Below are 22445 nucleotides of genomic sequence, written 5' to 3' on the forward strand. Positions count from 1 at the left end.
AGCATGGCATGTTGCTTAGGTACCACCTAGACTGGGATCAGTGTCTAAAATACTTTGAGAATAAAGAATTAAACTACAGTAACTTTTTTTTTTTTTTTTGACCCATTGATGTGAGGGAAGTTCACAACTGTTACTGGTCACAAACCCAGCTGCTCTCATACAGAAACTTGAAACAGCACAGGGCTCCTGCCTAGCTGAGGCTTATCTCTTGTGAGATAGGTATATATGCATTTAGAGTGGAACGTATATTGAGACTTTAGGAACAACAATTACCATTAGGTGATTATTTTTTTTAAATCACCATGTTTAAAGTGAAAGTCCTTCATCAGAAGATTTTCTGTTTACTTCTGATATTTGCACTTACGTGGAAAGAGGAAGTCTGCGACTAAAGACTCCTGTTTCAGCTTGCTTATGTGTTCACTGAATAACTTTTTCCTTTCCAATAGAGACACTGCAGAAGCCCGTGAAGTCACAAGAAAAACAGCTCCTCGTAATTCACTAGAAAGTGAAGAATATGTTAAAGACATTATAGGTTTATTGAATGCAAAAGACTTCCGTGATCGAATAAATGGCATTAAGCAGCTGTTATCAGATACAGAGAACAATCAAGGCTTTGTTGTTGCAAACATTGTGAAGGTAACTCTATAAAAACATTTTATTTCAAAGGTCTTTAAAGTTGTGTCACAGAGTTTTCTGATAAAGATCTTGGCTCCCTCTTTCAATAAGAATGTCTGAGTAACAGGAAAACATTGAGGAATAAGTGAGGTATGCTCAAGGGGGAGATAGGTAAGCTGCAAAGGTAGCAAAGGAAGTAAATAGTGGGAAGAAGCTGAAAGTTTTCACTTAGAGAAAGCACTCATTGAACTATTTCTGGAATACTGCGTGCAGTTTTTCATGCCACTGCTGAGTAAATATCAAAATATTGGAACAGGTTACAAAAAGAGCAGCAGGGATAAATCAAGATCTGAAAAATGATCTCTGAAACAGCTGCAAGTTCTGCCTGCTTTGTTTGTCTCGGAGAAGGTGAGGAAAGGTCTTTATTATGATACAGCTTAAGGTAAATATCCTTTCTAATAGGAAAGGAGGTTCTTTACGAGAAAAATACTATGATGAGGTCCACCAGTTGTAAACTAAGGATAGATACGATGAAAGGAAAACCAAGGTTGTCTTCTAACAGTGCAGTCAGTGTCTTTGCTGTGGAGCTATGAAATACTTCTGTGGAACTTTGCAATATCTTAACTGTGAATATTTCTGAAATCTTTAAAACATTCTTTTTGCTAAACAGAGCTATGTCTTGCTAAAAATACTTGCTTGCAGAAAATATTAGTCATACTGAAAGTTACAGATGGCTAGTTTACCTCCATTACATTGTATAGGAATGATTCAAATGCAGATGGGTGAGATACAGTTGAATAATACACAGTATAAAAATATCAAATGTTGCTTTACTTGCTAAAAAAAATATCTCTCAGGTATTTGCATATCAGAGCCATCTTTTGCTAAGATGGACAATTAAAGTGTAACTATAAAGCAGGAAATGTAATATCCACCTCAAACATTAATTGTTAATTCCATTAAATGCTGTTTGGATATTTTTTCAGATCTTTGACGCTTTCAAGTCTCGCTTACATGACTCAAACAGTAAAGTAAATCAGGTTGCTTTGGAGACAATGCACAAGATGATTCCATTGCTGAAAGACAATTTAACACCTGTGATCAACATGTTAATTCCTGCCATGGTAGACAACAACCTGAACTCCAAAAATCCAGGGATTTATGCAGCTGCCACAAACGTTATTCAGGCTCTATGTCAACACTTAGGTAAGTCTAAATTTAAAGAGTTACTCTTTCCAATAGTTTCCATCCAATCATTACATTGTGTAATGCATCACTGGTTTTATTCTCACACTTTTTAAACCATACAAGTCATCTTAATATTTTGCCAGTCCAATAAAGAAATACAGCTAGCTGGACTTGTCATAAGTGCGTAGGTGGTTTTGTTATTTTCCCATAGCAGGAGTTTTTTTGCTGTGAGGGTGTCTGAGTTGCTGGCACAGGTTGCCCAAGGCAGCTGTGGAGTCTCCATCCTTGGATATACTCAGAACCTGTCTGGACGTGGTCCCAGGCAATCGGCTGCAGCGGCCCTGCTTGAGCAGGGGCGTCGGACCAGATGATCTCCAGAGGTCCCTTCCCACCTCAGCCATTCTCTGTGATTCTGTGTTTCATTATCCAGCAGCTTGTCACACTGCTGAATCTCTTAAACAGGTCAGAGAACTAGGTTCTTGCTGATTTGTGTGTGCCACAACTATTTTCCCTTCTCAACTATTCTAACTTTGGAACAGAATCTTAGTATTTTCAGTAAATGACTATGCTGTGTTCTACCACATTCTAGGAGTTAGGGCTTGTTAAAAGTATCTTTTTATGCTTTTATGCCCTTAAATACATCACTGTGGTTTTTTAAGTTAATATATCATAAGTAAGGTTCTTATCTACATTTTTCTATATTGTGTTGATTTCCAGACTGTTTAATTTTCTGTTTAAGAATTTTAATGTGTTTTGTTCTTTGCATTTAGACAACTCTTTGCTTCTCCAGCCATTCTGCACAAAAGCCCAGTTTCTGAATGGAAAAGCAAAACAAGACATGACAGAAAAGCTTGCTGGTAAAGTGATGTTTCACTTTGCATGTTTGTTTGTTTGTGTACCATCCTAATTAGGCAAATTCATTGTAGGATGGTGGTGGCTATGTATCTTCCTTTCTGTCACAGTAGATTGTGGGCATTAACGATGCAGCAGTTGTCAAATTTCACCCCCTTCTAATGCAAATTGAAGCTACTGCTGACAAAACAAAAGATTATTAATATTATATAGTCAGATGGAAGATGTATAAATACCTGGAAGGTGTATAAATACTTCAAGCTTATAATAATTTTAACATGGAATCAGAAAGAATGAGTTTTGGTTTGTAATGAGTTTCACTCTTATCAGTAACTGAGTGGGATGTACTGTATTGAGACTTGGGTCCCCACAGGCCTACTTCTGCCCGGTTGGCAAGCGTCTGTTTCGGTGCAGGGGCCAGAGATGCGGGGCCGACTGGGGAGCAGAGGCTTGCCTGCTTCACTTGCTGCAAGTCATATTGCCTCTCGCAGTACTCATTCCCTCATACTCTTGCCAGGGAGAAATGAAAGGAATGAGTGCCTGCTTTTTCTGAGGTTTCCCAGCACAGAAAATATACTGTTCTCTAAGGCTGGCTCCTACTAACTCCTGAATTTTACTTCTGTGCCCTTTTGCTTTTTGCAGTTGGTCTTGTTCTCATTTTAAGGCTCTTGATAAGACATATTGGCGTTGAGTTGTAAAGGAGAGAAGCTGGCAAGCTGAGCTGCACTCACCACAAAGATGCCAGACTTTGTAATGGTCTTCTTCCCAAACTGGTGTCAAAAGCTTAAAGACAAATTTGCTTAAAAATTTAAGACAAATTTTAATCAGAATTTGCATACATATTTTAATATTGGCGATTATTACTAGCAGAAGTGCTGAATTTTCCTTTGATGTTTTAAGTGAACAAAGGGTGTCTTTATGGGAAATATGCTTGAACCAAAGAGAAATTATTTGGCTTACTTTCAGAGTAGTTCTGTGTGTAGTAGCTATGAAATTGAACTAAATAACATAATGGACAGTCTGTTCTTGAAATATTCCTAAATTTATGCTTTCTGAATGTGTTAGCAACCTTTAAACAGTTCATCTCTTGCTGGGATTTTTTGGAGTAGTTTGTATTATGTATCAGAAGAGTCCATTCTAATAAAAAGGCAAATATTTGCAAATGAGATACTTGTAATTGTCTAAGTGGGGAAAATGCATTGTGTTATATATATTTATAGTATAAGGATACTTTGTTCCTTAAACTCAAATACTTGCTGCGCATTTCCAATAGAGGGGAAATCATAAAATATCAGATGTTACACAGCACACTGTGAGAAATAAAGCTCCTTAGGACAATCCTAACTAAAAAAAAATAAATAAATCAAACCCTCTTTGTTTCTTGTTTTAATTTAATGGAAAATTGTGATTATCAGCAGTACCAGTGCTACTGTGTAAGCTCCTGAGAGAGGATGAAAGGGGTGTTTGCAGGGAAAGCTGGTATTTTTTATCGGAGCGCTGATGCTGTTGCAACAGCAGACAAGCTCTTCTGTATAGCAAGCATTCGTTCATTAGTTGCTTTGAGAAGATGATTTGACACTGTGTCTCAGAGCAGGGGATCACTTCTGAATCATATTTTAAAAATAGTCTTCAAACACTGCTTGATGACCTGTTGTCCTCCTTGCAGATCTTGTTATGGAGCTATACCCACGGAAGCCTTACGCTGTGGAGCAAAAAGTTCTCGTTGTCCTTTGGCACCTCCTGGGAAACATGACAAACAGCGGCTCTTTGCCTGTTGCTGGAGGAAATATCCGGACAGCCACAGCGAAATTATCGAAAGCACTTTTTGCACAGATGGGTCAAAGTCTGTTAACTCACGCTGCGTCTCAGCCACCGCACATCAAGAAGAGCCTAGAAGAATTTTTGGAGATAGCAACCTAAAATAACCACCTCTGCGTGCGCGTGAAACTGAGTCGGCTGACCGACCCGCACAGACGGACGGACGGCAGTTTACATGGGAGACAGGCGGGACCGTCCCCGTGTCGCTGCCTTTCTCACACGGAGGAGAGCCTGCAGAGCGCTGGGCTGTGCCGAGGCCGGCTCCGAGGAGAGTTCCGTCCTGCTCGCCTGCCCTCCTCCTCAGGAGATACAGCACAGCGCCCTGTTGGCAGTAGCAGGTGTCAGATCGCTAACAAATAAATACACTCATCACATCCTTCGACTTGTTTTAGCACTAAGCTTTATGTTGCTAAGCGGAAGAAAATCCTGGAGATAATTATACAGTGCAACAGGGTTTTGTGTGGTATTTGTGAAAAAAATACGTATTTTTTTAATCCACTTTCACAGTTGTGCAGTATTAGCTTGCTGTGGCTGCTGTTAACGGTGCTGTAACGTTTGTTTGGTGGCTGGGCATGCTCGTCTGCAGGGGAATGTACAACCCCGGCAGCTCACAGCGAAGCACGGCGACCCGCTCAGGGGCAAACCAGCCCTTCCTTTCCCCTTCCCGTTTCCGAGGCAGCGCCGGTAAAGCGGCCCCCGTCCCTCCCGCTGCCGGTACTGTACGCGTTTGACACGGGAACCTGACGCGAATAAACCGGATTTATTTCTGTAACGCTGCGGCCGCCGCCTCCTTGCCTGAGGGGTGGGGGGGGGAAGGCAAAGCGAGAGGGCCGCCATTTGGCGGGATGGGCGGGAAGGCGCCCGGGCGCATGCGCGGTGCGGGTCGGGCGCAGGCGCGGTGCCCTGCGCGCAGGCGCGGTCCGCTCTTCCTGGGGCCCGGCGGCGGCAGGCGCGCGGCGGGCTGGCGGTCACCGTCCCCCGCGGCAGGTACCGGCGCTGAGGGGACGGGACGGGACGGGACGGGGCGGCCGGGCGGTCCCTTCCTCGGGAGACCGGGGCACCGCGATCGGCCCCGGGAGGGTGGGGGGGCGCGCCTCGCCCGGGGAAGGGCCCGGGCCCGGGCCCGGGCCTGGGCTTGGGCCTGGGCCTCGGCCTGGGCCGGCGGGGGAGTCGGGCGCGGCGGCGGCAGCGGGCGGGGCCGGCCTGAGGGGAGGAGGCGCTGGGCCTGGGGCTCTCCGCTTGCCGTGACAGCCGCCCCGCTGCCGCCTGCAGACGTTCCCCCGGGCAGCGGTTATCGGGCTCTGCGGAAGACCAGCCTGGCCGCGGCTGTCGCTTGATAGAGGAGAGCGTCAGTCCGCGGGCAGGGGCCAGGCCGGCAGCGCCCGCGGCGTCCTGCCCGGAGAGGTTCGAGCAGCTGCTGCTGCTGCGGGTTGTGAAACGCTCTTTCTAGGGCTGGGGGGGGGATGGAAGGTGGGGCCTGAAATCCCGTGGTGCTGCCCGTTTGTGTTTTTTCCTAGGCGTTTTCCATTAGTTCATTCATATTTATAAACGCCGGTATTGTATGTGAGAAACGCTTAATTGAACAGGCTAAATAATATATGTTGACGTGAATTATTCAAAGCTGGTGCGTATGGCTACCTGATACCTAGTTGTTTCGCCTGAGAGATGTAAAAACTCCTGGAATTAAGTTACTCTGTTCCGTGGTTGCCTGTACTTGAAGCATCAGCTTCGTGTGTGCTGCCTTTGTAGCTCCGTGGATTGACGGGCAACTGTTTGGTACCAGGCAGGGTCGATTGTGTCGGCTGTAACCTTCAGTTACTGTAAGAGGTTGGGATATGCCTTGGTTCCCTGGGAGTGCTCTAGAACTCCTTCAATTGGAAGCGAACTGTCAGACAGACTTTCAGTTTCTGTTTGAAACCTTGTGTGCAGGGGTGATCCTGTACCGCTTCTCCCTCATTCTTTTTTTCTCTCCCCCTTATTGGAAGACAGTCAGATTTGGGGAGGTTGTTTTTTAAGCTGGAATACATCTTCTGAATCAGCTAGAGGGGGAAAATATCTGCCAGAATAAGTTTAGGTCATAAATTATTGCACGTTTAAAAACAATTGCATTAGCTTTCTCAAATTTTAGAGCTGTAAATATCCTTTAAGCTATTTTTATCAAGTGTTGGGGCTGCCGTTCTCATGACACACTCCTCTTTGGCCTTGATTTTAGAATCTTTACACAGGTAAGCTCTGAATGGTAGCAGCTGTTTTTAATGATGCAGATCTCTTCTGTATGTTGCACTGGTAAAGGTGTACTGATACTGCTTTGATATTTAATTTCTTAATTTATAGATTGTGTTTATTCTCAAAATCAATATCTAAGATGCATCTCCAACACTCACTAAAGAAACCAGCTTTTGAAGCAGGCTTTCTAGAGTGCCCCAGTGTGTGGGGAAGAACTGGTCTTTAACGAAATAAACCGCTTGTCTTACACAAGTGTCTTCTTTTCCTGTAGAACAAAAGCACTATAGTGCTCTGTGTAGTCACATCGTGTTCGTGTGACTTTTAAATAGCATGAACTGTTCATTTTTATGAACAGTTACCATATAAAGTTGCAAAATTATGAACTGTTTACCTTAAAGGAAAGAAATTGTATTTTTATGATTGCCAGATGATGTATACAATGGAGAATAGAAATAGTTACTTTTAAAAAACAGTTATTAGAAAACTTGCAGAGTAGACTGTGTGGACCTTTTAACACTACGCCAAAGTTACTTGCCTTGGTGAACTCCTAGGAGAACGTGAACTGTTATCTCACGTGATGGCGCTGCTGAAGATAGGGTATAGATTTTTTTTTTTTCCTTTCTGTCAAGAATTTTTCCTCCACTATATTATTGATGGCTTATCGACGTATTTGTTAAAGTGAAAGCAAGTGGTCTCTTTGTTCTCTTTTCAGGCTTTCAGTATGTCCTGGTTTCAGCCAGGATAGAGTTAATTGTCTTCCTAGTAGCTGGTACAGTGTTCTGGTTTGGGTTCAGTATGAGAAGAATGTTGATAACACACTGATGTTTTCAGTTGTTGCTAAGGAATGTTTAGACTTAAGTCAAGGATTTTTCAGCTTCTCCTGCCCAGCCAGCAAGAAGGCTGGAGGGGCACAAGGAGTTGGGAGGGGACACAGCCAGGGCAGCTGACCCAAACTGGCCAAAGGGGTATTCCATACCGTGTGATGTCATGTCCAGTATATAAACTGGGGGGGGGGGGGGGAGTGGCCTGGGGCAGATCGCTGCTGGGGGACTAACTGGGCGTCAGTTGGTGGGTGGTGAGCAATTGCATTGTGTATCATTTGTACATTTCAATTCTTTTATTATTATTATTGTAATTTTATTAGTGTTACTGTTGTCATTATTAGTTTCTTTTTTCTGTTCTATTAAACCGTTCTTCTCTCACCCCATGAGTTTTACTTTTTTTTCCCCAATTCTTTCCCCCATCCCACTGGGTGGAGGGGGGAGGTGAGTGAGTGGCTGCATGGTTCTTAGTTGCTGGCTAGGGTTAAACCAGGACACAGTGGGAAAGAATTCTTGAGATAGAGTGGGGTGTGGGGACTTTTTTCTTTTTTATATGCAAAACTTACTTGCCATCTTCTCTGAAGGGAAGCAAAGGGAAACAGGAGTGGCAGTTGCTACAGTGCATTTGAGGATGATGGTCTCACGCTGTTCTTCATCAAGATAAATTCACAGCTAAGAGCTATTGTATTCTGTCTGGGTATTGTATTGCCTAGAACCAGTTAGTCATTAGGATGTAGCTTGAGGGTAGGGAAGGTTCAGCTGAGTGCCTTACGCCTATGCTTCAGGCGGTGAAGGCCCAGATCAGTTGTGGTCAGCTGCTCTTTGGCAGAGCAGCATTCAGGCAAGTTAGGCTGGACTGGCCTTTGTGGAGGAGGGTAGGGCTGGGCAGCAGCATTTGGCAGGAAGATCAAAATGAAAAGTGGGAGGAAGATGGAGTCTGTCCTGAGGGGCAGGAGGAAGCACCTGACACCTGAGTTGTGTGTGGGAGCCATTGACTGCTTGTAAGGGGCTAGCCTAAACTTTTTTTGTGGCCTTCTGATGCTGGTTAGTTTCTATAGACATCACTAATATGGACTGAGTCTAGTGCTGATGGTAATTCTTTTCTTTGCAAAGTTATCGCTTAAGCCAGTTCAGCTAGGCGTTGAGGGTACATTTTAACATATGCTGGTCTTGCAAAGAAGTTACTGATTTGTACTAAGTAGGAGAATTGAATAAATTTGACTGTAATTATTTGTTTGGCATAAACGTCCGCTAGACTCATACAGGAGAATGGTATTGGTTCACTGTTATATCTTGATAGCTACTTGTGATAGTTTTTTAGAAAAACCACAATGGTTTGTATGTGCAGATGTTAAAATGTATGACTGCTATTAACATTTTTTTTAATTGTGAATTAAGCTCAACAGTGAAGTAGATCTAATTGATGAAGGTCTGTGGTGGAATACATGGATGCCTGAAGCACTTGGGAGACTCTTAGCTGATAATTCATGCCCAAGTTCTACTTGAATATTCACTGCATGAATACTGAATCTTTTTTATTTCCACAGGATCTAGTACTACAAAACAGCAGTAACCTCAGCCATGGAGAACGCAGATAATACAGAGGAGGAGAAGCCGACTGTAAGCAATGACAGCACAGACAATGGTGCTGAAACGACAACAGAAGAACAGCAGATGGACTTCAGTACAGAAATTATGAGTGTAACTGAGATGGAACAATCACCTGATAGTACCCCTGACTTGAATGAAGAGAACACACAGGAGAGTGAAATTCCAAATATTGAAAGTTTGCAGACAACAGATATTGAGGCTTGCTTCCCTCCAGATTTTGACAAGTTCTGGAAAGTAGTAGAGGACAATCCCCAGGATTTCACAGGATGGGTATATCTACTACAGTATGTAGAGCAGGAGGTTAGTACATGCCCCCTTTTTCCCTAGCCTTCCAGAAATAAACAAAGAAAACCAAAACAAGCCATGGGTATTCCAGTGACAAATCTAGAACTGTACATCAGGCTTTCATAGATGCTGTTTTAAGACAATTGCCCTTGCCGGTGTCATCAGCAGAGATCACAAAATGCAAAATTGTTTTTAAGACAATGTTAAAACATTTATTGTTTTTAAAATAACGTGAAGTTTTTTTTTTAAGGAAAGGATTCATTGCTTTTGTTGTGTATTTCTTGCAGAACCACTTACCAGCTGCCAGGAAAGCATTTGACAGGTTTTTCACACACTATCCATATTGCTATGGATATTGGAAAAAGTATGCAGACCTTGAAAAGCGGCATGACAACGTTAAACAATCTGATGAGGTATGTAGGTAGCTGGGCACAGCTATTGCCATTGGTCCTGTTAGCCAAATAATGACTAACCTACTGCAAGTCATTTGGCTGCCAGTACCTGCCATGTATGGTCAGGTTTGTAGGGATTTTGTTTGCACTTGTCACGTCTGTGGCATTTGTAGCTAATGTTTTTTCTCTTTGTTGGCAGGTGCGTTAAACCTCTACAGTTTGTCAAGCTTTGCAGTGCAAGCCTCTGTATTACACTGCAGCTTAACAAGTAGGGCAGGGCTTTTCTGTCACTTACATTTATTACTCATTTTCAAAACAATATAGTTGGTTTGCTGGTCACAATTGCTACATCTTATTGCATTTTTGGTCAGACGCTGTCAATGATGCTCTAATGGGTCTGTGCCCTATGGTCTGTACCCCAAAGCCTGCCCACACAACCTGGTCAGAATGCAGGGACCGCTGCGCTTTGAAGATCAAGACTCTGCACGTGGAGATCAGAACATTGCCATGTTCTATCCAACCTCCACCCAAATGGTAATGGTAGATTATTTAAACAAAATTCCAGTAATTAGTATTTCTAAGGTTCACCGGATAACACAGTGTTGCCTCTCTATTAGGACGCCATTAAGTATTTGAAGTACAGTTCATGTTCTCTTCATAGGTTTATCGCAGAGGGCTGCAGGCAATTCCTCTTAGTGTTGATCTTTGGATACATTATATAAACTTCTTAAAGGAGACCTTGGACCCTACTGATCCTGAAACTAACAGTACTATTCGAGGGTAAGTTGAAAGCAGACTTAAGTGATACAAGAGACCCACACATACAGTTACATAGCAGTGTAATCAGATTAATATGTTTAAGCTAAGGGGCAAGCTAATAACAACCTGCAGTTATTTTAAGGACTTTTAAGAGATGATGGAGCCAAATTCCCTAAGAAGGGGTAGACAATACAGTGTGGTACAGGGGTCAAAAGTTGTGACTTTGGAGGTTGGTAGAGACTGTGTATTTTCCTAATATCTTGCATTCCTGCAAGTGGATTTTTCTGTTGCCTTTATTTGTTCTGTTGTGGTAGTGCTGGAGGAAAAGAAAATGAGTGCGAACTTTCTGAATTTCTAGAGATCTTGCTACAGATATCTAGAGAATACTTTGCAGAATTTAAATAATGAATGTAACTGTGGTTGCAAGTAAATGAGGATGCTCATAATCTTTAAATAAGAGCGCAAACTTTTCTTCCTTGTTCTGTCACCACATCTAGAAACAACTGTAAAATTATTTCATTTTTCAGAGCCTATGAACATGCAGTCTTAGCTGCTGGGACAGATTTCCGTTCTGACAGACTATGGGAGATGTATATAAACTGGGAAAATGAACAGGGAAACCTAAGGGAAGTTACATCCATCTATGATCGTATCCTTGGAATTCCAACGCAGCTCTATAGTCATCACTTCCAGAGGTAAAGAGAAAACAAAGATTTAGTTAATGCTATGAATTTCTTAAGCACACGCTAACCTAATTCTGTAAATGTGAAAATGTTCACTCAACAAGAACTTGAAATAGTTACTTAGTTTTATATACTTATCTACTTATTTATGTACTCATACAGTCTGACTGGTTGTTTTAAAGTATTAATACATGTTTTAGGGATTTGGCTTTAGATAAATGCACAAATTCTGTGGAATAAAGGAAGGCCTTGGAATTGTGAGGAAGAAGAGAGGATGTCTTTGAAAAATCAGGTTGAGCAGTTTCGAAATTTAATTCCTCATGCAACGCTCACATGTGGTGAAAGACTAATTTAATTGACTAAACAGAAATACTTGGTTAAGTTTTAGATAGTAGAATTGTGCATTAATATGGAGAGGTTAAGAGGGAACCAGAAACCTTGGTTAAGTTATGCACCAGTCTTCCCTGTAATTTCTACAGATCTTTCGGGTTTGGAAATAAAGTATCTTCCTCTAAAATTGATCTTGTCCTTTGGCATCAATTATGCATGGCAAGTGGTCTGTCTTCACCACCGAAGTTCATCGTCCTTTCCTTTCTCTTTGAAATGTGAAGCGTTTGAAGTCTGATAGATAGTAGAAGTTGCATTTTGTGTGTATGTTGTTGGAAGTTGCATTTTCAGTGTTGCTCTACGTCGATAAAGTAATGCAGAACCTCACTAGGATTTATTACTGTGCTCTGGTTAGGCAGAGTTTTGCAACATGAAACATCAAATTTGTGTTGACTTGTTTCTAACTATTCTTAGGTTTAAAGAGCATATACAGAACAACTTGCCTCGGGACCTTCTGACTACGGAGCAATTTGTTCAGCTGCGCAGAGAGCTAGCATCTGTGAATGGCCATAGCGGGGAGGATGCGCAACCTGGAGACGACCTGCCTTCTGGTACTGAGGACATAACTGACCCTGCCAAGGTACATATGCAGAGGATGTTCGTCGGCATTTCTTGCTTTACTCTGTGGCTGACAGATTAATTTATTTGCAGACAATTAGTACAGCTGTAGCTGAGGTGTTTCCGTAGTTCTCTTGCAGATCATTGCTCTGTGGCTCATGTGATAACTGCTTTTGCCTACAGGACATACCTTTCCAGTGATTTCATAGGTATGAAAGAAATGGAGTTAAAAAATTGAAGAAGTGGTGTACAAAACTTTAGGGATAAATATTAATTATTCCAGATTAACAGATTAGGAACTGTGGTCCAAGAAAGCTCTTCATCAGCAACAGTCAGTGGAGGTTCATAGCCTTCAAAGGCATATGAAAACTTGGAACCGTCCAGAGGAATTGCTGACTGTGAAAATGTACACATACTGAAACCAAGTTTAACTTGGATCCAAAATCATCTTTAATCATCTTTAGCGTAAGAGCAAAACTTCAGATAGAAAACCAATTCAGTTGGGTTGCGCCAAGGCACCATCAGGGCAGTATCCCACCCCTTCCACTGTTCAGGGTAACATTTAATGCGTCTCTGATACTTCTAACTTATGCATGTTATTGTCATCATAAAATGCATTGACAAAGGTGATACAGTGTCTACCTGTGTTACATTTTTAAAAATTATGTTTTAGCTAATCACTGAGATAGAAAACATGAGGCACAGAATCATTGAGATTCATCAAGAAATGTTTAACCACAATGAACATGAAGTCAGTAAGAGGTGGACGTTTGAAGAAGCGGTAAGTTTGTTTTTTCTACATAAGGCAGCATGCGCAAGTGTTTTGAACATAAGACTGGGAGCTAGGAATTTTCAGTAACAGTTAGGCCTTACAACTTAAACTGTTGTAGGGCTTTGAACAAAGATTAAGTTTCACTTCTCTGCTGTTTTTTTTATGAAAAGGCAACTTGTGAGGTCACCTTTGTGATCTGACGACTTAAAAATCTTTAATTATTTTATTATTTAATAGTATTTGGAGACAGGCAAGATGGTGTATTGTTTACTAAGCAGCCTTTAAATACAGAAGCATGAAATGCTATGTAAGTTAGTACTGCCTTATGCATCTGGGGCATTGCAAAATAAGGGGATGAAGGTAATTCTGATTGAAAAGGTAAGCCTATCCTAAAAGGACAATGAAATCTGTATGTTTTTGTATTTTAATGTTACACTCTTACACCTGCGATCAGTTAACTTTCACTTTCCAAAAGCCGTCATAACATGCAGCTCCTATATATAACATATTCAAAGTAATTAATTAAACTAATCGTTTGATCACTGCAAATATAGAACTTTTTCTGTGTAGAATTAAGTTTGGTTACTTTTGAAAAACAACCTGACTTTTTAATTCTCGGTCTCTTTTTTATTTTTTCCTTCCTGGCAAATAGCATATTGCATAACATGGTTCTTGTTTTAAATTTACTTTCTTTTTTAAAAGTACATTGAAGATCTGTCCCAGCTGTTTGATACAGAGACTCCTTAATGGGTTAAGTGATGTCAGAACTGTTATGTTGCTTACTGCACTTTGTTGGATTAGGCCAGGTACCTTGTAAGTTGGAGGAACTCCAGGACATGGTACCTAGCCAGTCCTAGCGCCGTAGACTAGAACATAGTCTAACTCGGGTGGGTTATCCTTTCTGTTACACAGCAGCCTGAAGGGCTGATAGCAGCCCTACATGCCGCAGGGTCGCTTTCATACAGGTTACCTGTCGTAGAAGGAAGCAGAGCATGCAGAGTGTGTCCCTGCAGTAGGCGAGGCTCAAATACGCTGATGTAGTGTGGAAAATGGTTATGTGGGGATAGGTGTTCTTGGCTTCGGAAACTGTAAGCTACAAATTGTTGAAACTTGGGAGAATGCTAAAACTGTGGACACTGGAGAAAATGTGTAAGAAAGAGGGTGTCCTTTCTTGCTCCTGCCCAGAATCAGTACTTTTTCTACAAAGAAAGTATATCTGCTCTGTAGATACCAATGTGTTGGATCTCTGAGGTGTTTGAAATACAAGGTTAAATGTGTCTTTATAACAGACAGAAAAGAGGTAGACAGGCAACAGATGTCACATAAGTGATGGAGACCACTTAGACCTGTTTTACTGTTATTTTAGTAGGAGCAATGTACCTGTGAATTTGTCAAAATGGAAAGAGTATTGGGTTCCACAGTAGAGTTCAGTGAGGAGCGTGAAGGGGGTAATTGGCTTTAAATTTCAGCTGGCCTTGAAGAATTGAATGTTACTGCTTAATTATTGTAAGTTCTTTATCCGTTTGTATGTATTTGTATTTGAGATGGTGTGGCAGTACAGGAGAGGTAATCAGGTAGAGCAAAAGATTTGGAGAGAAAAAGCAAAAGATCTCTGGAAGAATGCCTTGTTATGTTTAGTTCAAACAATGTTTAAATTTTCTGTGCTGAGCTCTGTCCCACCCAGCTCCTCTTGTGGTCATCAATAAAAATGCGATCTTGCTAGCTCTTGGAATAATCAGCTTAATGTAAATATTTAATGTGAAGTTCAATTCAATGTTCTGTCTTGTCATGATTCTCCACCAAATTTTGAATTTAATTTGTAGGATATGCGCTAATACAACAGTAATTTCTTTAGAGTTGTATGTATGTGGGCAGTATTCATTGTTGTTTACAATGTCATTGTTATGTTGTGACCGCAGGTTTGCAAGGGATTAACTGCACTGAGTTCTTTCTCAGCTTCTGTAAACACTTGCACTCAAAAACCTTTCTCAAAAAACAAGTTACTAGCCTAGAATGCAATTGTCAGCAAAATCTCTTGAGATCGGTACTTGGGTAACCCCAGCAGACTTACTTGAATAGCTAATGGCGTATCGTTCTGAAGTCCTGTTTATTTAAATGGCATTGCTTGAAAGGTGTGTGGCTCTTTGTGGGTTTGTTGTTTTTTTGGGGGGGGGTTTGTTTGTTTGTTTTTTTTAAGCCACTTTGTGGTGTGCTTATTAGTCGTAAGTTGCCATACTGTGACTCTTGCAGATTAAGAGGCCTTACTTTCATGTAAAACCTCTGGAGAAAATTCAGCTGAAAAACTGGAAAGAGTACTTAGAATTTGAGATAGAAAATGGCACTCATGAGCGAGTTGTGGTCCTCTTTGAAAGATGTGTTATTTCATGTGCCCTCTATGAGGACTTCTGGATTAAGGTAAGGGAAGTGGTTTACCACCTATCTCCTACCGATTGCATACATTGATCTAGTGACTAACCTTTTGTACTCTTGTGGAATGTTGTTCATATATAACTATATCTGTTGCATTAGGAGATGGTCTGCTTGCAACCAGATTTGACTGCTGCATATGCCAACTTCGTTGCCTCTCTACGTCCTTCCTTACAGAAACTAGTCTAGTGGTTCAATAAAGGTGCTGAATGGGTTTAAACAAAAGAATTTTATCGTTCTGTCATGTTTTTAAAGACAAATACAAGCTTTAAATTCTTCAATCTCTGCTCTGTTTTCAACTATAGTATGCCAAATACATGGAGAATCATAGTATTGAAGGAGTGAGGCATGTCTACAGCAGGGCTTGCACAATACATCTTCCTAAGAAACCAATGGTTCACATGCTGTGGGCTGCCTTTGAGGAGCAGCAGGGTAAGAGCAACGTTAGTTTTTGCTGGGAGGGATTCTGGTTTTGTGAGGCTGTTGGATGTCTCATCTTAAAATATCTTCACTGGTATTTTAGGCAACATCGATGAAGCAAGAAGAATCTTGAAGACATTTGAAGAGTGTATTCTAGGGCTAGCAATGATTCGCTTGCGAAGAGTAAGCTTAGAACGCAGACATGGAAACATGGAAGAAGCTGAACATTTGCTTGAAGAAGCTGTTAGGAATGCCAAATCAATTAGTGAATCGTCGTTTTACGCCATCAAATTAGCTCGACACCTCTTCAAAGTACAGAAAAATCTTCCAAAGGCAAGAAAAGTGCTGTCAGAAGCCATAGAAATTGACAAAGTATGTGTTCCCTCTTTGCTATATTTAAAAAAAAAAAAAAAAAAAAAAAAAAGATCCTGGTATTTTTTCTCTCTTTCTGAACCTTTTTTTTTTTTTTCTTTTTTTAAAATATGGCAACAATGATGACAGGAATTGTAACTGTATGTAATGTTCCATTCCTACATGGAGACACCAGTCCCTCTAAACTGATGTTGCCGTATGTGCAGCTTGCAAATCTGGAAGTTTGCATTTTTTTTTCATCAGAATCACAATGTGCTATATACCTTCATTTTTCCTTTTTAGAATCTTACATATTATAGGCGTGTTCACATCTCAAGGCAAACAAAATTGATCACGTAGGCAGTACTTGTAGACTGTTTGGTTATAACCACAGAAATATTTGGCACTCCAAATGCTATTAGCTCACTGTTAGCAAAGCGTGACATCTGGTTTTGTAGTGTTAGATCACTTCTAATCTATCTGTGAAACAAGCCAGGTCAAAGATGACCAATGTAAAAAGAAAATCTTTTTATTGACTATTCTAGCATATACTTTTGATGTAAACATTCTGGTATGCATCTGGTAGCTATACATTCAGCATTAAATGCCTAACATGACAGATGTACAACTTCTAATATGTCTTTTGCACAGGAAAATACAAAACTGTATCTCAACTTACTTGAAATGGAGTACAGTGGTGATCTCAAGCAAAATGAAGAAAACATCTTGAGCTGTTTTGATAAGGCTGTCAATGGCGCATTGTCTATAAAAATGAGGATTACGTTTTCCCAGCGAAAAGTGGAATTTCTTGAAGATTTTGGTTCTGATGTAAACAAGTAAGATGTAATCTGTGCAATGGCCAAATTAGGGTCACCACAAGAGTGCTGGTAGAAGCACTAGAGAAGGGGTAGGGTTAGTGGCATCCATTGAGTTTTTTCTTTTGTGCCATCAGTTCTCTCTTGAGGGATAGCTACTTTTCTAAACCAGCTTCCTATTTTTAAATAGGAATATAATTTCAGAAAATTATCCTTTTTTTTCTGAAATAGCTAATGCGTCATAGAGCAAAACTATGCTGCCGATAACTTCTTACTGTAGTTTTCTCTTGGTAAATTTTATAAAGGAGGATGTTCCTCAAAGAGAATGTGAAGTTTTTTGTGACACAGGTATAATCTGGTACTTGGTACACTGTGAGCTGCTGCTCAAATCTGCGTTGATTTGATTTTTCTATGTTTAAAGTGTTAACAATGCTGTACGCTTATGTGGGAGGGTCAGATACTAGAAGTGCAACTTTTTAATTAAATACTAGATATACTTTTTTTCTCTTAATTTTCTATTGTAAAACAAGCCCTTGTTTTCATTTACATTTGCAGCTAATTAACTTCGAAGGACTAACCATTAGTTAGTTTTTCTGCTTTGTATTTTTTTTTAACAATAGCCGTCCTTAATTTCTGCTGTCTCTGGCCATCCTAACTTGCATGGCAGCCAAGCATTGCAAGTTTGGGATCCTAGATAGAGCAAACAAAATTAAGTTTTCAGTTCCCAAATAATACTAGAGCATAGAATAAGTACAAGAAATGGTTTTCACCAAGAGCAATATTGACAGAAGAAGCAGTTTTCATGTGATACCTTGTAAACTGTGGTATGCAACAGATGAAATGGTATTTAGCTATTTGTGGGAATTCTAGCTAGGACTCTTTTGTGCTGCATTAAATGTACTTGTTCTTCCCGTGTTGTTTGGGAGAAGGCTGTAGGTGCTACTTTGGAGTGGTTGTAATTTTGTGTAATACCCGTTGCCAGTATTTAAAGAAATGTTGATTCCTAAGTATCAGGGCTGCTATGGGTGGCATCAGCAGGCAGCTGAGGGAATGCAATCACTGGAAGAAGCAGCTGTATCACAAATTAGTATTAGAAAACTTATTTATAAAGGAACTTTATAAAAGAACTACCCAAAGTGTGATAGAAGTTGAGCAAGTTGGGAATTTCTGAGCTAACAGAAAATTCTTCACTATGCTTTGTGGAATCAAATTAAGTTTTTTGGCTTTCCCATCTTCATGGTAGATCACTGATTAAAATTTGATTACGATTGAGGTTTTTTTAGAATGTTTTTGTATTCTTAGAGTTTCAAGTAGACATTATGAAATGGTTGCTCGTGTGTTTAAAATGTTTACATGAAAATGGTGAGCAAAGCTTTCTTTCATTTTGTCTTCTTCAGGCTTCTGGATGCCTATGATGAACATCAAGCACTTCTAAAGGAGCAGGATTCTTTAAAAAGGAGAGCAGAGAATGGGTAGGAAGTCTGTTCACCTGAGGGTATAAACTAACTTGGTAGATGATGCAGTATGGGGTAGCTGGAACATGTACTATATTGCACTGTACACTACACTACACAAAGCACTTTTTGGAAATGCTTTAAAATTAGTTCAGAGAACAATCTCGGAGTCTGTGGGGTTTTTTTTCTTTAATCTATGAATATATATACATATATTTTTCAGCTTTAAACCTACTGCTTGCAAGAACAAAATCACTGTTTTTTAATCACTTAAAAGTACAAACTAAATTTGGTTATACCGTTGGTTAAAATATTTGAAAACAGATTTATTGGAAAATAACATTTTGAATTATGTATCACAGGAAAACTAAACAGTACTGGTACTCTTAAGCAGAAACGTGCTTTTGCTGTCTCGGTTTGAGCACCAGAACAATTTAAAAAACAGACTATCATTCTGAAGCACAATATACTACTGTCTTTTTCTAAATCAAATTGTTACTCTGTTTGGACAGGGCACCAAGTTTCAAAATACTAATTAACCTTATCCATGATAACATTTATCATGCAAAGACATGCTCAGAATTTAATCCAAGATAGCATTTATAAGCATATATTAACTTCACAGATCAGAGGAGCCAGATGAAAAGAAAATGCTCACAGATGACCCAACTTTGGCATCAGCACAGATGATGGATGGAGACATGCAAGTCAATCAGGCAGCGTATAACTACAATGCCTGGTACCAGGTAGGTGTATGCTTGGTTACTTCTTTCAACACGCGCGTTCTGAACGTATGCACGTTGTGGTTTTCCCAGTGATGTTTGTCCATGGCCCGTGTCAGTTGGCGAGGAAGGCTTGGAGTAAAAATTTAGCTCCTGTTTTTGTTGATTCCTCTTTGGCCTGTTACGCAAGTGTAAAATATTTCTCTCTAGTGTGGAGCAAGATGAGCAGTTTGGTGGCTAGACATTTACATGAAGGGATGTGTGACAGCAGTTAAGGCCATTGCAGGCTAAGGGCAATAGACCTGTTCTGTGCTGAAATGTTTTGCCCAGGAGGGTCACCTTGGGCTGCCAATTTACTTGCACATTTTGATAGTTCCTTTCTCCAACTAGTAGTTCCTGGTTTCGGTATGAGTCTGCTGCACTGGTATATAGTGCATGCAAACCAGCCTGTTCAACAGCTTGTCTTGGGGGCTGTTCCTGCATGGCATTTCATGTTGTCCCCTACAGGGGCTTAAAGAGTGAATCAGTAATACCATACCTTGGTTTCCTCCTCCTGCTTGTGGCAGCAGCAACCTCCAGCACAGGCTCTGCTTGCTTCTAGACTGACTGTCCGTTTTTGTGCTCTGACTTGTCCACAGGGCAGGCTGTAAAGTCAGAGCTTCAACCCCTGCCTTTCTGTGTGAGATTAATACTGGTAAGGGTGGGTGCTGCCGGTGCCCCCTCAGCTGGGGCGAGAGTGATGCGCTGCAGGTGTGGAATGCTGCTTATTCTCAGTTGTGAGTTGCAGAGGGTCCAACTGAAACTTTTGCTGAAGCAGTTTAATGAATACTGTGGTTTAGACTGCAAGGAGCCTAGCAAGCCCCTGAGAACAGTGTTTGCAGATGGGACACAAACCAGTCCTTGTGTACCTGTGGTTTAGAAGTGCCCACATCAAGGCCAAGTGTTCTTTCCAAAGTCAGGCAGTGAAAGGTGTCTCACCCAGCATGGGGAAACTGCTCAGCCCTAGGCCAGGAAAAACACCCCAAGTTTTCAGGCACAGAACCGTGGGAACAGCAGACTTGGAGTGTCGAGGAAGATCTCAGCCCTGTGGTTGACATGGTAACTCCATCACTGTCTGCCTCCTGTGTGTTTCACAGTCTGCTTGAGAGTAGCAGACAGAAACGCTTTCTGAGGGAATGGAGACGTTTGTTGGTGCTACGCCGAGAATGTTACATGGCTGAATACCTACCTAGGCTCAGCTGGGATAGTTGGGGTACAGCTGGTTGCAGCAAGACCATGGGGACTGCCTCAGTGATGGTTTCTGCTAGCTGCAAACCCATGGCTTCAAAGGGAGTAGTGGTGGGGCACTTGAGCTGTCTGTTCAGGCTCTGCCATCTTGTGGGGTGTGCTGTGAGAGCAGCTAGAATGCTGACAATTTGCGCTTCCTTCACCTTCTGCTCCCTCCCTTTTTCCTCCCTCTTACGAGAGCCTGTTGAAAGGGGAGTGACGTGGAGCCGTAGCGCAGGTACTAAAGAGGGGATCTGAGGAGCAAGAGCGAACCTCTGACCTGTCCTCTGTTGGAAGACTTACCCTGTGCATGTTTATTAAGTGACTAAAAACATGACCCACAACGGTACCAGGCTCTGCGCTGACCCTTGGTGTAGCTCTGACCCTGGACTGAACCACACGTCAGTGTTACCTCCCTAACAAAGCTGACTTCACGGCGCTCTTCCAGGCGGTCGGGAGTTCCCCGGGCTGGGCCCTTCAGAGGAACACCCACGTGTGTTCCACCCGGAGCGAGGCACGGGCTGCGTGTGGAGCCTTGGTAAAGGGGTACCGAGTCCTGAACGTTCCGGGTGGGACGTGGGCACCTCGCCGTGCTGGCCGCCACCAGAACCGCCCCAGTTACAGAAGGGCAGCCTTACCAGAGCCTTTTGGGAAGGACAAACAGCTCACTGTCAGGTATCCTCGTGGAGCATGGGCAGTCTGACTTAATGCTGTTATCTGTTGTGTTTTGTTTTTTCTAGTACAATTACCAGAACGCATGGAATTATGGACAGTATTACCATCCAACTTGATCAGAAGAGTGAGTGAAGTACACTGTGCCACAGTTTCAACAAAGATGGAATTAAAAAAAAAATATATTTTTCTAAATTAGGGATGTGAAAGAACTGTTGTAATACCTGCTTTTTGGTCTTTTGCATGTGAAATGAGCTGATGTTCACAGGGTATGTGTGAAGCAAGATTTGTGTGCCGGTAACCGATAAATGGTTTCTCTGTACAATTCTAGTTTACCATAAATGCATTTTTTTTTTTTTTTAATTCCCTGCACTAATTTATGGAGATATCTGAAGAATTTTTTTGGTCTCATAATGATTCCATAGATTTAATCAGTAAAGCTGTAGGGGTTTTGTTCTGGTTTCTTTTTCTCCCCAAAGCTGTTCTGCTGACCAGTGTTGGCTGCCACGGCTGCTGCAGGAACGGCGCAGGTCGGGAGGGCTGGCAGTTCAGGAGCAAGGCTGTCCTCTCCTGCTCTGCTCTCCAACCGGAACGTCACCACCTGCTCTACCACGAGATCTCTTCCATGCCCCAGCGAGCAAATCCCCGACTCCTTTGTTTATGTGGTTACGATCGAAACTCTTCAGATTACAATGGCAGCCTTTGCACGCTGCGACCTGTATTTTCTATTCTATGTGGGGGTCAAAAATTAAAATGCAGTGCAAAATGATGTTGCATTCTTTTCTAAAAAGCACAAACTGTGTTTGGGATGATTTTTGTATTTAGAGTTTTTCATGTACACAGTGTGAGCAAACTTTTTTCATTTTGATCAAAGTGATCATTCCCATTTTTGTAATAAAAGCAAGGAATTCAGTAGTCCTCTGAGCTTTCTTGGATTGCCTCGTTCAAGCCAGGAGTAAGAGTGGCAGAGTCTCGGTTCATCACTGGTTTTGTTCAGACTGCAGTGTCTGTGGTACAGGAACACCTCAGGAACGTGTGGGGTGCGAGCGGGTCTCCTCAAAATGGGGCGGGGCATCGTGCCTGACACTTCTATAAAACACCTTTAGAGGAGAAATGCAGTGGAATTTCCTTCCCCCCGCCCCCAACTTAGGCAATGCCTAGAATACAAATGTAAATTTTTTCCTCTTCCCCTCTTCTAATATTTTAGGTTAAGATTGTTGGGCGAGTGCTGTCGTAACACTCAGCAGCTCTGCAAAAGATAAAGCTGAAAGGGAAGCACACTGGTGAAGGCTTGACCCGGGTATCAAAGTAGCTGCTTTTCAGTAAATGATCATGCAGTATGGCAAGGGGT

At 41.6% G+C, this 22445-nt stretch overlaps 2 protein-coding genes and 1 non-coding gene across 9 annotated transcripts in view; all 3 read left to right on the forward strand.

Moving 5' to 3' along the window:
- TOGARAM1 (TOG array regulator of axonemal microtubules 1) overlaps positions 1-5276 on the forward strand; it is a 45751-nt gene extending 40475 nt beyond the window's left edge. For both annotated transcript variants that reach the window (XM_075029413.1, XM_075029414.1), the window contains exons 19-22: positions 447-636; positions 1602-1821; positions 2574-2660; positions 4322-5276. In XM_075029413.1, coding sequence (XP_074885514.1) covers positions 447-636; positions 1602-1821; positions 2574-2660; positions 4322-4575 — 751 coding nt within the window. In that variant the 3' untranslated portion in view covers positions 4576-5276. The remainder of the gene's footprint in view (positions 1-446; positions 637-1601; positions 1822-2573; positions 2661-4321) is intronic.
- A 118-nt stretch (positions 5277-5394) lies between these two features.
- PRPF39 (pre-mRNA processing factor 39) lies at positions 5395-22009 on the forward strand. Of its 6 annotated transcripts, XM_075029416.1 has the most exons (15): positions 5395-5460; positions 9068-9431; positions 9704-9829; positions 10470-10588; positions 11095-11262; positions 12052-12217; positions 12869-12976; positions 15218-15382; positions 15700-15826; positions 15918-16186; positions 16817-17001; positions 18378-18452; positions 19060-19180; positions 21163-21221; positions 21574-22009. In XM_075029416.1, exons 2-14 carry the CDS (start codon positions 9102-9104, stop codon positions 21211-21213), a joined length of 2010 nt encoding a protein of 669 aa, XP_074885517.1. In that variant the 5' UTR covers positions 5395-5460; positions 9068-9101; the 3' UTR covers positions 21214-21221; positions 21574-22009. The 6 variants fall into 6 exon arrangements, with proteins under 6 accessions (XP_074885517.1, XP_074885516.1, XP_074885518.1 ...); XM_075029415.1 differs by having other exon boundaries at positions 21163-22009; XM_075029417.1 differs by lacking the exon at positions 5395-5460 and adding an exon at positions 10180-10342 and having other exon boundaries at positions 9399-9431; positions 9704-10076; positions 21163-22009.
- On the forward strand, positions 16298-16383 carry LOC142032487 (small nucleolar RNA SNORD127). The gene has a single exon (XR_012650849.1). It is a non-coding gene; the product is annotated as a small nucleolar RNA SNORD127 (small nucleolar RNA).
- Positions 22010-22445: the final 436 nt, after the last annotated feature.

This window comes from Buteo buteo, chromosome 6 (genome assembly GCF_964188355.1).
Source record: "Buteo buteo chromosome 6, bButBut1.hap1.1, whole genome shotgun sequence".
NCBI lineage: Eukaryota > Metazoa > Chordata > Aves > Accipitriformes > Accipitridae > Buteo > Buteo buteo.

Excerpts from the sequence above, each read along its gene's own strand:
- PRPF39 (XM_075029415.1), top strand. The coding sequence starts at position 9,102 with ATGGAGAACGCAGATAATACAGAGGAGGAGAAGCCGACTGTAAGCAAT. Across the intron at positions 15,827-15,917 it reads TGCCTTTGAGGAGCAGCAGG|GCAACATCGATGAAGCAAGA; the intron begins GTAAGAGCAACG and ends CTGGTATTTTAG. Across the intron at positions 16,187-16,816 it reads AAGCCATAGAAATTGACAAA|GAAAATACAAAACTGTATCT; the intron begins GTATGTGTTCCC and ends TCTTTTGCACAG.